Raw genomic sequence first — 12,169 nt, forward strand, 5'->3', positions numbered from 1 at the left:
CCCGCCTCCATTGAACTGGGCGGTCAAAAATGGGTCGTCGTCTTGGTTGATTCTATTCACCCGGCAACCGTCTCCAGCCCAGCCCATCGCGTGGGGCCAGATATCGTCGCTTGTTTGCCGAACAAGGTTCTCCTGGGCAGACCTAGATCAACACCAGATGATTCCTGTCGACAGATTTCGACGGCGCACAGTTGAATGTGCAGTTGCCTGGTTGGGGGGGTTTTAAGTGGTGATTGTGGGCAGGAGCCAGCGATCCCCACTGTGGCCGTTGTTGACTGAACTGCCGAGGAGCTATGTCCGATTCCAGCGCTATGATCCCCGAGCTTTAGCTCGTGTGGGGTGAAGCTGGCTGGGCGCTGAGGGGTCACTCGTCGACGGTGTCGAGGTTGCTGAGCTTCGTACTTGAACGAGGCAGAAAAGGGAAAATCGTGAAAAGGAGGACCCTTCTTGAGGCAGAGCGGAGACGTGAACAGGCCATTGAGTATTCTTCACAAAAAAGCAATCCGCGGATTCGTACTGACGGCTGAAAAAGGAGATTTCCAAGAGATCGGGGATCACACTGCATTCCAACGGCGCAGCACATCAAGTAGGGCTCGCCAAGCACGGCTCTTCTCGTTCTAAAGCGCAATACTGCACCTCCCGGGGGTTGCACCCTGCCGTGCTACGGAATCCTGGCCCAATCTTGCGCCTGTAGAATGCACGTCGAATCCTTCGTATCGTCATCTGGGCTCACGTGGAAGCCAGTCCCAAAGAATTACCTACATGTGGAATATCCAGAAATGTCAAGAAGACGTGTCGTCACATGCCGGTGCCGTTCTGCTTCTTCTAGCCTACCCGGGTTGCAGAATTTCCAACGACTATTTGGCTTCATTCCAAGGCTTCGGTTCTGGCCGCCGCCGCCGACTCACCGACGGCAGAGAAGGACCGCATCTCGCCGTCCGAGTCTCGAGCGGATCAGGCATGGCCATGACGACCGTTTTCCATCCCAGCCCAAAGGATTCGCAAGCCCTGTCGACAACGTGGCACGGGTCTTGCCGGCAGCCGGATCGGTTCACCGCGCCCAAAAGCTGACAGCTCAACTGACCTGGACAACGGCCGAGTGGCTGCTCTGCCGGCGACAAGTGCATCGCTTAGCCAGTCTTGTTCTTCTTTCACTTTCTGAGCAATCATGCGTGCCGTGAATCTACCCACACGACCCGGCCGCTACTGCACCATACGTCCCGAGACCTATTTTGGAAGACACACGCTGCAGGAATGCCCACATATGGTGCTGACCACCCTAGTCTCACTTTGCACAATAGACCCAGGCCCACGTTCCCGGAAGCAACTTCGTGCTTGGTGATTGGCCGGCCGTCCAGCCAACAGCCTTGCCCAACCCGAGAAAAAAGGGGGAAAGGAGGTCGCGGGAGGGATGGCTGAACCACGCGTGCATGCTCTGCTTGCATATGCATATACGCGCGTGGGCGGCGCCGTAGGCCGTAGGCCGTAGGGGGGATTCGACCCGGTCCACCGCGGTAGAGTGACGTGCCTATGATTTGGCCAGGACTCTCGGCTGTGCCCAAGATAGCATTCTGGACGGCTCGTAATCTAGTCCTGTACGGTAGCCCTGTTGGCCTGCTCGGGTGAGGGCTTCGGAGGGATTGTGAGTCCCGTTCTGTTGATAGTATGTCTCATCTTGGCAAAAGATTCCGATTCTACGTGCGATGCCGGCTGAGCAGCGCGTCCGCGGAGTCCATCCATAGAACAGTTGAAATCGTCGCCAGAAACAAGGCACACGAAGGTACGTAAATGTCGGTGACGGCCTGGGTCCCGGTCGTCGAGGCTAAGCAGCAGACTTGTGATGTAAGTATGTAGCTATTTCTACAGGACGCCGTTGTGCCTTGTTTCAGAGTGTCTAATATGCCACGCTATTTGGAAAGAAGTTCGTGTATGATGACATCTGTTTGGCGTCGATGGGACAAATTCTTGACGCACCCGCAACTCCAGCAAGTGCGTGAAAAGCATGTAGAGCTAGAAATAAGGATTTTTGGACAACACTTGTTTCACATGGTGGACATTATCACAACAAGTGTAATCAAAGACGTGATGTCCCTACGGCACATACGTGTAAAATTCCTCGGTATCGCCTGCTTCTAGAGTACACTACACCCCGTTCCACTTCCCAAACCTGACGTACTGCTTGTACATCTCCCGGAAGATGGCGCGCCCGCTCGCGTCGACGGCCTCGTTGATGATCCTCCTGCCCTCGGGCGTCGTGATGTCCAGCACCGAGTACACGCCCGGGTCGAGCGCGGCTCGCACCGCCCGCGGCACGGCGCGCTCCAGCTGCAGCTTGACGTACAGCACCAGGACCAGGTACATGTGCTGCGCGGCCGACTTCTTGGCCGCGTCGGGCGCCGAGTCCAGCGCGCCGGGGGCCTGGCCGCGCGTCACGGAGGCGACGCTCGGCTCGCAGGTCAGGGTCAGGAGGCGGGAGAAGCGGACGGCTTGGGCTTGTTGGTCGGGTGAGGTGGTGGTGGTGGAGGAAGGGGAGGTTGTGGTTTGTGGCCATGGGATGATGAGAAGGCGCAGCAGGGATTGCAAGGCCGTGATGAGCAGGTGGAAGTGCCCCTCAAGTCGGTGGCGGTGCCGCTTGATGATGACTTCAACGAGGCTGCAGAGCCAGGGGTAGGCCTTTGCGGACGTTTGGGCGTCTTCGTTCATCTTTAGACCGAGCGAGCAGACCGTGGACACAGTGCTCAAGGTGACTTCGATGTTCCATTGCTTCATCGGTTTCTTTTCGAGGACCATTTCGATCGTCTTAGCGATGACTGAGAACTCAGCCCAGCTTCTTGACCTAGGTAATCGGTTGGTGAGGACATTTTGGACTCCGGTCCAATCCACCAGCCCCGCAAATGATCCAAGTGAAGACTCTATTTCCAGTTAGCCATGCTCTCGAAGTTTTGGAAGGAATCACTGACTGTTCTCTGCTTGTAGGAGCCGATGGACGGCAATAATGTTGCCAGTGATATCAGAACCATCGCGAAGCTTTTGGCCAAGTGCCCCTGCATAGCCGGCTCTTGCCTCGTCGTCCATATGCGTGAGCACAACATATACGTATTGGGTAATGTCACTTTGGCCAGCGAGGAGAGTGCGTGGCACCGAACCATCAGTCCGTCGTCTCCAAACAGCGACGTCATCACATATGTGAAGTGGCTCATGGACGTCCTGACTAAAACATCTGAACAGCAACTCCTTCAGCCGCCAGCCAGATTTGAAACCCTTGTTACAAAGCTCGTTACTTAGGCATTCGAGCCTCTCCTTGGATGGTAGAAGGCGATCACGAACAGCAGCCGGATCCAGAACGTCGAGCTGCTCGATGTGAACGCAGCTGAAGATGGTCGAAAAGCTTTGTTCCAGCGAGTTTGTGTCGTCGCCAAGGCTAGACATATCGTCGGAGGCTAGGCCGTTCGCAAACATTAGGGATAAGTGCTCCTTTAATGGAGCTGTATCGACCACAGTCTGCGCTTGCTGCTTGGCCTTCGAGGTCTCGAGGGCGACGGCCAGCGACCTTAGTAATATGTTGCGATAAACCTCATCTTTGGGAGCTTTCACGGGCCAACTCAGCGCAACACGTGAAGCTTCCAACAGATAGATTCTGTCTCGTTCCTCCCAACCCGATGTCATTTGTTTGAGCGTGACTGATGTCAGAGCCTCGAACAACTTCAACAGGTTATATGCAGTCTCGATAGCTATATCCGTAGCTGCGCTGCTTTTGATGCCGCTTTCGATCGTTTGCCCTAAAGTGACAAGATCGGCGAATGCCATGCCTTCGTAGAAAGTTGGCCGCTTCATGATCTTGATCATCAGACACATGAGGCTGGTTTTCTCTTCCACGTCAGTACTGGCTCCTTGCTTGTTCAATAATTGCAGCAATGACGGTAAAGTCTGCTCTCGCTGTTCACGACTGAGCGTTCCTGACGGCAGGTCAAGCAAGATCCGGATAGCTGTGTTTAATTGGCGTTGGTTATGTTTTGACTTGTCGCCTTGCTGTCTTCCAATAATGCTAATGGCGTGGCTTATGATGGCAGTCAGGTACTTATGGTTGCCTAAGCTGGCCTCATTCAACATCAAGGAGCGGAATGAGATGGTTGACGAATCCGCCTTGTCCGTGTACGCAAACAAGCCGGCCAGAAATTCGCTACTGAAGCCTGATTTGGTGGCGAGATCGACCAGGCGGCGTGAATCATAGAACCTTAGCCTGGAGTCGTCTGCAGCTGCTGCTTTCTGCTCGTCCTTCTGCAGTCTTCTCAGAAATGCCCAGGCCATAGTCGACGCCTCGGACTCCAGTGGAGCTTCAGGGTAGGTTGCCAACCAGAATGCGCTGCAACAACGGAAGGCCGCGAGTGCCGCAGGGTCTGTCAAGTCCTCTTTCTTTAGTGCTTTCTTCAGGTCCGATTCGACTTTCGTCCAAAGAGCTCGGACGGTCGCCAGCTCTGATTGCGAAAGAGTCCTCTCGACGACACGCCACCATCGTGCCCTCATAGATCCGTCAAGGTGCTTGATTTTGATTTTGGAAGCGAGATCGAAAGGTCGCGTTCCGACGCTATCAACGAACTCTTCGTCTGTGACGCCTTGGGTGATGGCATCGAGGACAACAAGCAGGGACCCATTCTTAAAAGAGCCGTCACGGCCTTCGAGCCACTCCAGAAGATTAGCCAGTTGTGAAATGTTGACGGATGGCTGAAGGAGATGTGCAACTGCCTCGACGACCTGTGTGCTAGACCAGATTCCCTTGACAGAGGTGTGACCATCATCTTTCATTAAGCATTCAGAGAGGACCTCGGTCCATTTCCTTATAAACCATGAGAGATTGCGAGCTTTTGCAGACCCCGTGGCTAACGACACCACAAATTTGACCAAGACAGCTTCAGCAGAAGCATCCAACTCCGTGTCACTCAAGTTTGAGATCTGTCCGAGAATGTCATCAAGTAAAGTTTGTCCCTCAGCAGATATCATGAACACATCAACGTCGATGTCTGCTATTCTCGGAACGAGGCTCAAATCGATTGCCCCGGCCTCGTTCGTGTACTGCCTGCAGACTGAGCGAAGGCCGCCCAGAGAGATGCTGGCATTGCACTGCAGAGCTGTGTCGAGTACAATCTTCATCGCATCATTTCGTTTCACAGGTTCAGCAGTGCGCATCGCCTCCTCAACGATTTCAAAGACCTTCTGAGTCCAATCCTCGCGGTCCTTCCGGCCACTTGCATCGTCGGTTAAGCCTGAAGGTGAGACAGCGAGGCTGAATAACACAGGCAAGGAAGCAGTCGGCAGTGAACTGGTCATGTTGACAGCTCCCTGGATGATCCCAACGTCTTTCCGGTTCAGGAAAGCTGCTCTCGCGGGCAGGATCATGTTCTTGATAAAAAAACGTCGCAGAGCCTGCCTCCAGGTCACATTGAGGTGAGGGTCCATGACGAGGTCTTTCGAACGGTCCATCTTCGCCAAGATGATGAAACCCGTGGGATAAAGAGATATTGCCACGTCGAGAGCGTCGCTGCTGCTTTGGAGGTGAAGGTCCCACAGGCTACTAAGGATGTTGACCCATGACGGTCGATTTTCGGCCGATTCTGATTCCTGATCGCTAAGAGCGTGATCGCAGATAGACAGAATGGGCCGGAGGATCTCTGCGGCTTCCTTGGCGGGTGAAGAGAATAGCGATTTGACGTGTTCGGCCCCCATTCGGACGTTGGAAGGTGCATCACCTGACACATCCTTGAGCCTAGCCACGAGGTTCTCAAGGGCTAGAAACAAAGAATCTGCAGTTCTCAAGCAGCCATGGGAAGTTCGAAGACTCTCGAGGTCGAATTTCGGCTCAGGGGACCGCTTTCTCTTTTTGGAATCTCCTTTGGGAGGGGGACTCGTGCCATCAACCATTTCCACGTCTGACGATGCATGATCCTCGTTTCGCGGGTTCGATATTTCCTTGAGGGTTTGCTCGAGGATTGGAACGAATCGTCGGTCGGCGAGAGACTTCGGGAGTGCGAAGAGCGGTATCCTTGTGAAAACACAGGCCACCACGCTCCAGGCCATGGGGTATCGCCGGAACTGCTCCGCCGAGGCAGACGGCCCGTTCATGTTTTTCAGGAGCCATCGTAGTATAAGCTGCTCGGCAGCGTAGTATGTGCCGACAGGGGAGCTCGAAAGCAAGGTCCAAAGGTTCGAAAGCGTGTCGGGAACAGACTCTGCGCTGCTCTGGTCGAGGATTCTCGAGGCTCTGATGAGAGCGTCCGGAGACTGCTTGGGGTCAATTTCGTCAGCCCTTCTTTGTATGAGCTGGTTTGAAATCCTCTCACCTGCGCAGGCTTTTCTGACGCCATTTTCTATTATGCAGCCTCGAGACTTTCTAGAAATGTCCCTTGGATGTCCCCTCTTCCCTCCGGATGTTGTTGCTCAGAGTTCAGAGCCCAGAAACTTTGTCCCGAAATCTGGACATTCTGCCGGCCAACGCCGATAGCCAGCACCGAATTCAGTAGGCGGAGTCGATAAGCCAGCAACCCTGGCTAGCCCGGCAGCTTCCCCTTGCAGGGCAATCGACATCTTCGAAAACGAGCCGGAAGCGCAGAGAGAATCCAGACACAACGTCATATCCAGGCCTTGGACGCACTCAATCCACATCCCAGTGCGAGGTGAGCCCTTCAGCGATGCTCTGGAATAAGGATTGATTGGCTCACGACCTAATTCAACAGTACCAAAAGTCACAATGGCACAGACCTCCGTTCCTCCACCACCCCCGAGCACCGTCTCGCGACCAGTCAGCGAGGCACTCCTGAACGAGAAGGTAAGCTCCTACCGAGCGGTATCCCGCCCATGTCGGGTGCTGCGCCTGTTGCGCCGGCAGAAAGAGGGGAAAACGCGACAACTAACGCGCTGGGCTGCCAACAGTGGGACCACTGCCTCTCCAACCTCCTGATCAAGTCCTCCCTCGGCCTCGGCTTCGGCGTCGTCTTCTCTGTGCTGCTGTTCAAGCGGAGGTCGTGGCCCGCCATCGTCGGCGCCGGGTTTGGCGCCGGCCGCGCGTACGAGGAGTGCAACTACAGCCTGAAGCAGGCCGCGCGCGAGATCAGGAAGCAAGCATAAACGAGCCAGCCACGCGGCCAATGCGGGCGGGGCGTCTGGACGACTGCGGATGAAAGACATACATCAATACATACAAACGCATACAAACCGCCAGATCCACACAATCAATCCAACAATCATCATCGGTCCTGAAAAGGAGGAGGGCGCAAGATCTGTACAACAGTGTCGAGCTAGGTCCGGGTCCGGAAGAAAACAACGGGTGAGCGGGAAAAGGGATGGGGAAGCACGAGGCACTTTTTCCGAATGGCGCCAGCGTGTTTCGGAGAGGGGGTGCATAGACGACGCGTAATTGGTATGAATAGAATCATTGACTCTTAGAAATTCTCACTGAGGCCACTGGATGTTGAACGGCGCAGTGACCGATCGAGGATAGCCGAGTCCTCACGATTTGGTCTCACCTTATTGCCTGCAAGCTCACAACAGGCTCAACTGTGACGGCTCAGTCGACGTGAGCCTTAGGGGCACCGAAGGCGCGCTCCCCAGCTGTGCTATTTGGATCATTCAGCAGTCAGGGGGAAAGTCAGAAAACATGATTTTAGCTACCTTGCTCTGCTTATTTGAACGGAGATAGCTTCCTGCGCTCTATGTTCCGGCGGAGCCTGAGACAGAGTCAACATTGTGTCAACCAAAATCGCTTACCTAGTCACTGTGCAGGAAGGTGAAGGAGGTAAAGACATGTCACAGGCATCTGCCAATGAGCTACAACAGAATATGTATGTGTTCTGAAGCACCTCTGGTGGCAGTTGCTGAGTTAGAGACGTCTGATCTAATGCACGCATATTAGGCCATTGCGCAAAGCCATAACATATCTAGGTTTCCCAAGGCTTACTGTCCTTCAGGCGAACACACTTCCCTGCCCTCCGTCTTGCAACTCGAACTCACCCGTAGCAGGACCTTTCTCATCCATCCCGGGCGAAGCCACCCGCCTATTCACCCCCAACGGATCATCAAATCCCGAGCTCAACGCCAGCACATCCTCCTCTAAACCCACGGGCGACGGCGCAGCAGCCTCCTCGTCCTCGTCTGCACAAAAAGCATCCATCATAGCAGCCTGATCAGCCGCAAGCACGCGCGGCGATCGCGGCGAGGACGGCTTCACGATCGACGCCGCCAGCAGGCCCGCCTCGCCCCACGCCCGGCGCGAGTCAAAATCCTCTAGCTCCGTGTCCTGCGGGCCGCCCCCTGGCCCCAAGGGCAGCAATGTCGTGGGCGTCGCCAGCGCCGCGGCCATGACCATGTCCTCAGTGGCCCTGCGCATGGCGCGGCCGCCCTCCGGCTCTGGGCCTGGACTGCTCAGTGTGCTCAGCGTGTCCGTTGCCCCTTCATCGTCATCGTCACTGTCGTGCGCCTTGCGCCGCGAGCTGGCGGACTTGCGCCGTCCTCGAGGGCTGGGTCCCGGATGGGCGGAGCGCCCGCCCCAGGTGCTGCGGCGGCGGAGGCGGAGAAGGGAGTCGCCATTGGAGTCTGCGTCGTTGGTGGTGTCAATGTGGGCCGAGAAGGGCGTCGTCTCAGCCGGCAGGATAGTTGCGAGCTTGCGCTGTTCTTGCTTGCGGGGCGCGGCGCGGGGAATTGCGAAGTACCAGATCGCCAGGCATAGCTGGCTCGCTAAGAAGAGGATGCCGAGGGCGAGGACTAGGATCTCTTTGCGGCCTGTTTCGAGCGTCTTCTTGTTGATGAAGAGGGGAAGGGAAGGACTGGCCGAGGGTGTTTGGGTGGTTGGTTCCACGGGTTCCCCCATGTCATTGGTACGCTGTCCGAGGAAATCTCGTGGTTGTACCAATGGTAGAGGTTGATGTGCCAGGCCGGAGAGGATGCGCTGGGTCGATGATGCCTGCGGATGCGGTGTTTGTGCTGAATATTATTGTTGTTCAAAGTCGAGGCTCGCGCGAAGGGTACAGGCATGTCGCTTGTGCCTTGCGTTGAGGGTTATGTCGAGCTTATAGTATTTCCAATAATCTCTCAGGTACGGCGGATTGCGCATAGGTACTGTGCTGTGAATTAGGTAGTCTTGAGAGTAAGTGTTTCTGTGTGCGATTCTGAATGTTGACCCAGCAGACAACGCGTATTTAGCCAGCTCGTCAAGCAAGTACCAAACATAGCATGGAAGGAAGTCACAACCCTGATGGTCCCACCCCACGGCAGGAGAAGCGTGGACTCGAGTCTGCTTGATTCAAAAAATTGATATTTCCATCTATTTGACTCCAGAAGTGTCCGGATAGCCGTCACCATAAATATCCAACAATGAAGAGAAATCGTGTTTGACACATTACATAACAACACAGCAGTCGCCCAGCTTCTTGGTGAGCTTGGAGATGATCTTCTTCTTGAGCTTCTCCGTGTCGTCCTCCTGCTGCTGCTCCTGCGGCTGGTGGGATTGCGCCGGAGGCCTGGGGTGCTGCTGGCCGTGCTGAGCTTGGCCATGGTGCTGCCCACCATGTTGGGCACCCGGGTAGCCATGGTTCGCACCACCGCCGTAACCGCCGCCAGAGTAGTTCGATGGCGGCGGGGGCATGTGCGGGATATCGTGGCCCTGGAGGTTGACGTATATGCGGCCCTCGTTCTCCTCGGTGCGGTACTGCAGGCCCAGTTCCTGGCACAGGTTCTCGACGCGCGGCTTGAGCTTCTGCACGTGGCCGACCGAGTGGTTGCCCTTGCCGACGATGACGTGCAGATGCGTCTGGTTGCGCGCCTGCGCGTCGCGGATCCGTGCCTCCAGGATGTCCTCGGCCTCCTCCACGAACTGCCCGTGCAGGTCGATCGTGTCGTCCTGCACCTTGTCCGTCGAGTTGTTGGCCCGGAAGATGTACTCGGACGCCTGTTTGTTGTACTGCTCCATCTTGGCCGCGTGCGACTTGCCCTCGTTGCTCAGCTGCTTGGCCTCGGCGCCATCGCCGCGCTCGTAGGCTTGGTGGGCCTGCGAGTCGGTCAGTCACGGTCAGTCGGGGGTGGGAAGGGAGGGCCGGTCAAGGGCGGCGGCGGCTGCATACCTTGTCGAAGCACGAGTTGCGCTTCGAGGCCTCAGCTCGGGCCAGATCTCGCAGGCGATCGTATTCCGTCTCAGTGTCATCGTCGTCACGATGATGGGCGTAGGCTGTTGTCCAGGTGCGGCCTCCAAGTCAGCGACAATTACGGTGACATCATTCGCGATGCACAGGTCCTAGGGTCCCTGCATGAACGAACTTACCGCGTCCTCCCAGACGCGTCGAAGGGCTCCGCGAGTGCATGGGAATCGATTCAGCCATTTTGAAGACGGGCAGAGACAGTAACGAGCGAATTGAGCATACGACGGACTCAGGAAGCCAGGGCAAGCGTGCTGTGAAGTTGGAACTGGGCTGGAGGACCTGGAAGCTGTCCTCAGGGCCTGTTAGATTGAGGCCACCCAAGGACGGACCCAGAAGCGTGGGCCAACAAGCTCGCCAGCCATGGTTGGTCAATTGGCACACTTGGCCACAGGGGCGCGCGACTCGAAGCTAATAACATCGGCCAGTCGGTGAGACTACTGTGGCACTATTCCGCAGTCCGCTCAGCTGTAGCCGAAAGATCCAACCCGAGACAATGTTGTGCATGTGCCGTCCAGGTCAGAGTGTCGGTAGCTAGACTAGGCACACAGCACAGCATTTGGACTCGGTCCTCTGGTTCTCGCCAAGTTGAGGATCGACCAGATCCTGAACCTACCGCTCTGCCACAGATCGGATCATCCCATCTCAACTACCGGCCTTGCTCTGACTCGGCAGAAGTTACTCAAACGACCGGACGAGGGTAAGAAGATCGGGTTACAAGCCCGCTACAGCATGCATATCCGGAGGCGGCTCTGTCTGTCACAGAGAGCAGGAGCATATTGGGTCCAGCGCCAGAGGAGCGAGAACGTCTTTCCAGATTGCAGTCCGCAGCACTCCCTCTTCCCCTCCGCGCCATGCAACCTGGGCCCGATTTACCAAAACTCGAGCATCCCGGGACCTGCAGTTGCCAGTAGCAGCATGGAGTGAGGGAGGGCACACTGCGTCTGCTTGCGAGAGAGTGTGGGTGTGCCTGCATGAGAAAGGGGGGCCCGCCTTGTCGCAGAGGCTTCTATGCGGGTTTCTAGAACGAAACGGCACGCCGGCCAGGAGAGACCGCCAGACTTGCCTTTACGCGGGCCGAGTTCTACTGGACGACGGCAGCCAGAAACAGTTTCGAAATAACTGGGGAATGGAAAGGGAGAGGACAGGGCAAGACAGAGCCAAGCAAGGAAGCAGCCGACAAGACTGTCTAGACTGGCAGCTACTTTGTGCAACGAACTCTGGGCACGGGTTTGATATCAATGCTGTAGATCTCGGCTGGCCTACCGCCGTTTTCGTTGCAGACCCGACTGCCGAACAAGCCACATCCGTGAGAGAGGCTGAGAACATCCAGCAATGTCAAGTCGGATCGATCAGGTTGCGACATGTCGCCGAAGAGGGCTTGTCGGATGGGTACAGTAAATAGACCCCTTGTTGCCATGTGTTTCACGCAATCGACAGGTCTGAAGCGGCCTAGCCCCCCTTAGCCCTTAGCGATGCTTCGATATTGGAGCGAGGTGAAATACCAATTGTCACCAAGCAGCCGTCCGTCGAGCGGGTACTGGGGAATTGCGACCAGGGCTTGCAAGGCTGTCTGGCTGTCTGGGTGGACGATTTAGCTCAGGCTGAGAATTGTGCTGGGTCCGGGCGATCCCTCCCCTCCTGCCCTCCAACCCTCTGACCGTTATTTTCTGGGGTCCCGTGTTGCGAGATTCGGGCTCACATCCCCGGGGTCAGCCCACTCTTGGGGGAAAGTTCTGAATAATGAATCCTGTGGATCACCAACGGCTGTCTGTGATGGATGGTGACGGAATTCGACTCTCCAGCCGATGGCTCTCCATGAGAGCACAGACTTTTGTTCATTTCTTGCGCGACCTCGTCCTGAAATTGTCGACGACGGAATCTGTACGGCGTGGTATTCATCGTAACCTTCAGGGGCTGTTTTTGATATAGGACAGGGGTTCGGCTAAGGTGGTGACCTGGTGGATGGTGCGATGCTCGACATCCTGCCC

At 56.0% G+C, this 12,169-nt stretch overlaps 4 protein-coding genes across 4 annotated transcripts; 1 reads left to right on the forward strand and 3 right to left on the reverse strand.

The window, feature by feature from the left end:
* Nucleotides 1-2,142: 2,142 nt before the first annotated feature.
* On the reverse strand, nucleotides 2,143-6,359 carry J7T55_007282 (uncharacterized protein; the record flags this gene model as incomplete). Its single annotated transcript, XM_053144031.1, has 3 exons — nucleotides 2,143-2,912; nucleotides 2,961-6,276; nucleotides 6,336-6,359. The coding sequence occupies 3 exons, from the start codon at nucleotides 6,357-6,359 to the stop codon at nucleotides 2,143-2,145; spliced, it is 4,110 nt and encodes a 1,369-aa protein (XP_052992975.1).
* Nucleotides 6,360-6,742: 383 nt separating this feature from the next.
* On the forward strand, nucleotides 6,743-7,119 carry J7T55_007283 (uncharacterized protein; the record flags this gene model as incomplete). Its single annotated transcript, XM_053144032.1, has 2 exons — nucleotides 6,743-6,820; nucleotides 6,925-7,119. The coding sequence occupies 2 exons, from the start codon at nucleotides 6,743-6,745 to the stop codon at nucleotides 7,117-7,119; spliced, it is 273 nt and encodes a 90-aa protein (XP_052992976.1).
* An 835-nt stretch (nucleotides 7,120-7,954) lies between these two features.
* Nucleotides 7,955-8,857, reverse strand: J7T55_007284 (uncharacterized protein; the record flags this gene model as incomplete). Its single annotated transcript, XM_053144033.1, has 1 exon — nucleotides 7,955-8,857. The coding sequence occupies one exon, from the start codon at nucleotides 8,855-8,857 to the stop codon at nucleotides 7,955-7,957; it is 903 nt and encodes a 300-aa protein (XP_052992977.1).
* A 528-nt stretch (nucleotides 8,858-9,385) lies between these two features.
* On the reverse strand, nucleotides 9,386-10,361 carry J7T55_007285 (smr domain-containing protein; the record flags this gene model as incomplete). Its single annotated transcript, XM_053144034.1, has 3 exons — nucleotides 9,386-10,033; nucleotides 10,107-10,210; nucleotides 10,304-10,361. The coding sequence occupies 3 exons, from the start codon at nucleotides 10,359-10,361 to the stop codon at nucleotides 9,386-9,388; spliced, it is 810 nt and encodes a 269-aa protein (XP_052992978.1).
* Between the last annotated feature and the right edge of the window lie 1,808 nt (nucleotides 10,362-12,169).

This window comes from Diaporthe amygdali (genome assembly GCF_026229845.1).
Source record: "Diaporthe amygdali strain CAA958 chromosome Unknown NODE_16_length_960263_cov_65_539585, whole genome shotgun sequence".
Taxonomy (NCBI): domain Eukaryota; kingdom Fungi; phylum Ascomycota; class Sordariomycetes; order Diaporthales; family Diaporthaceae; genus Diaporthe; species Diaporthe amygdali.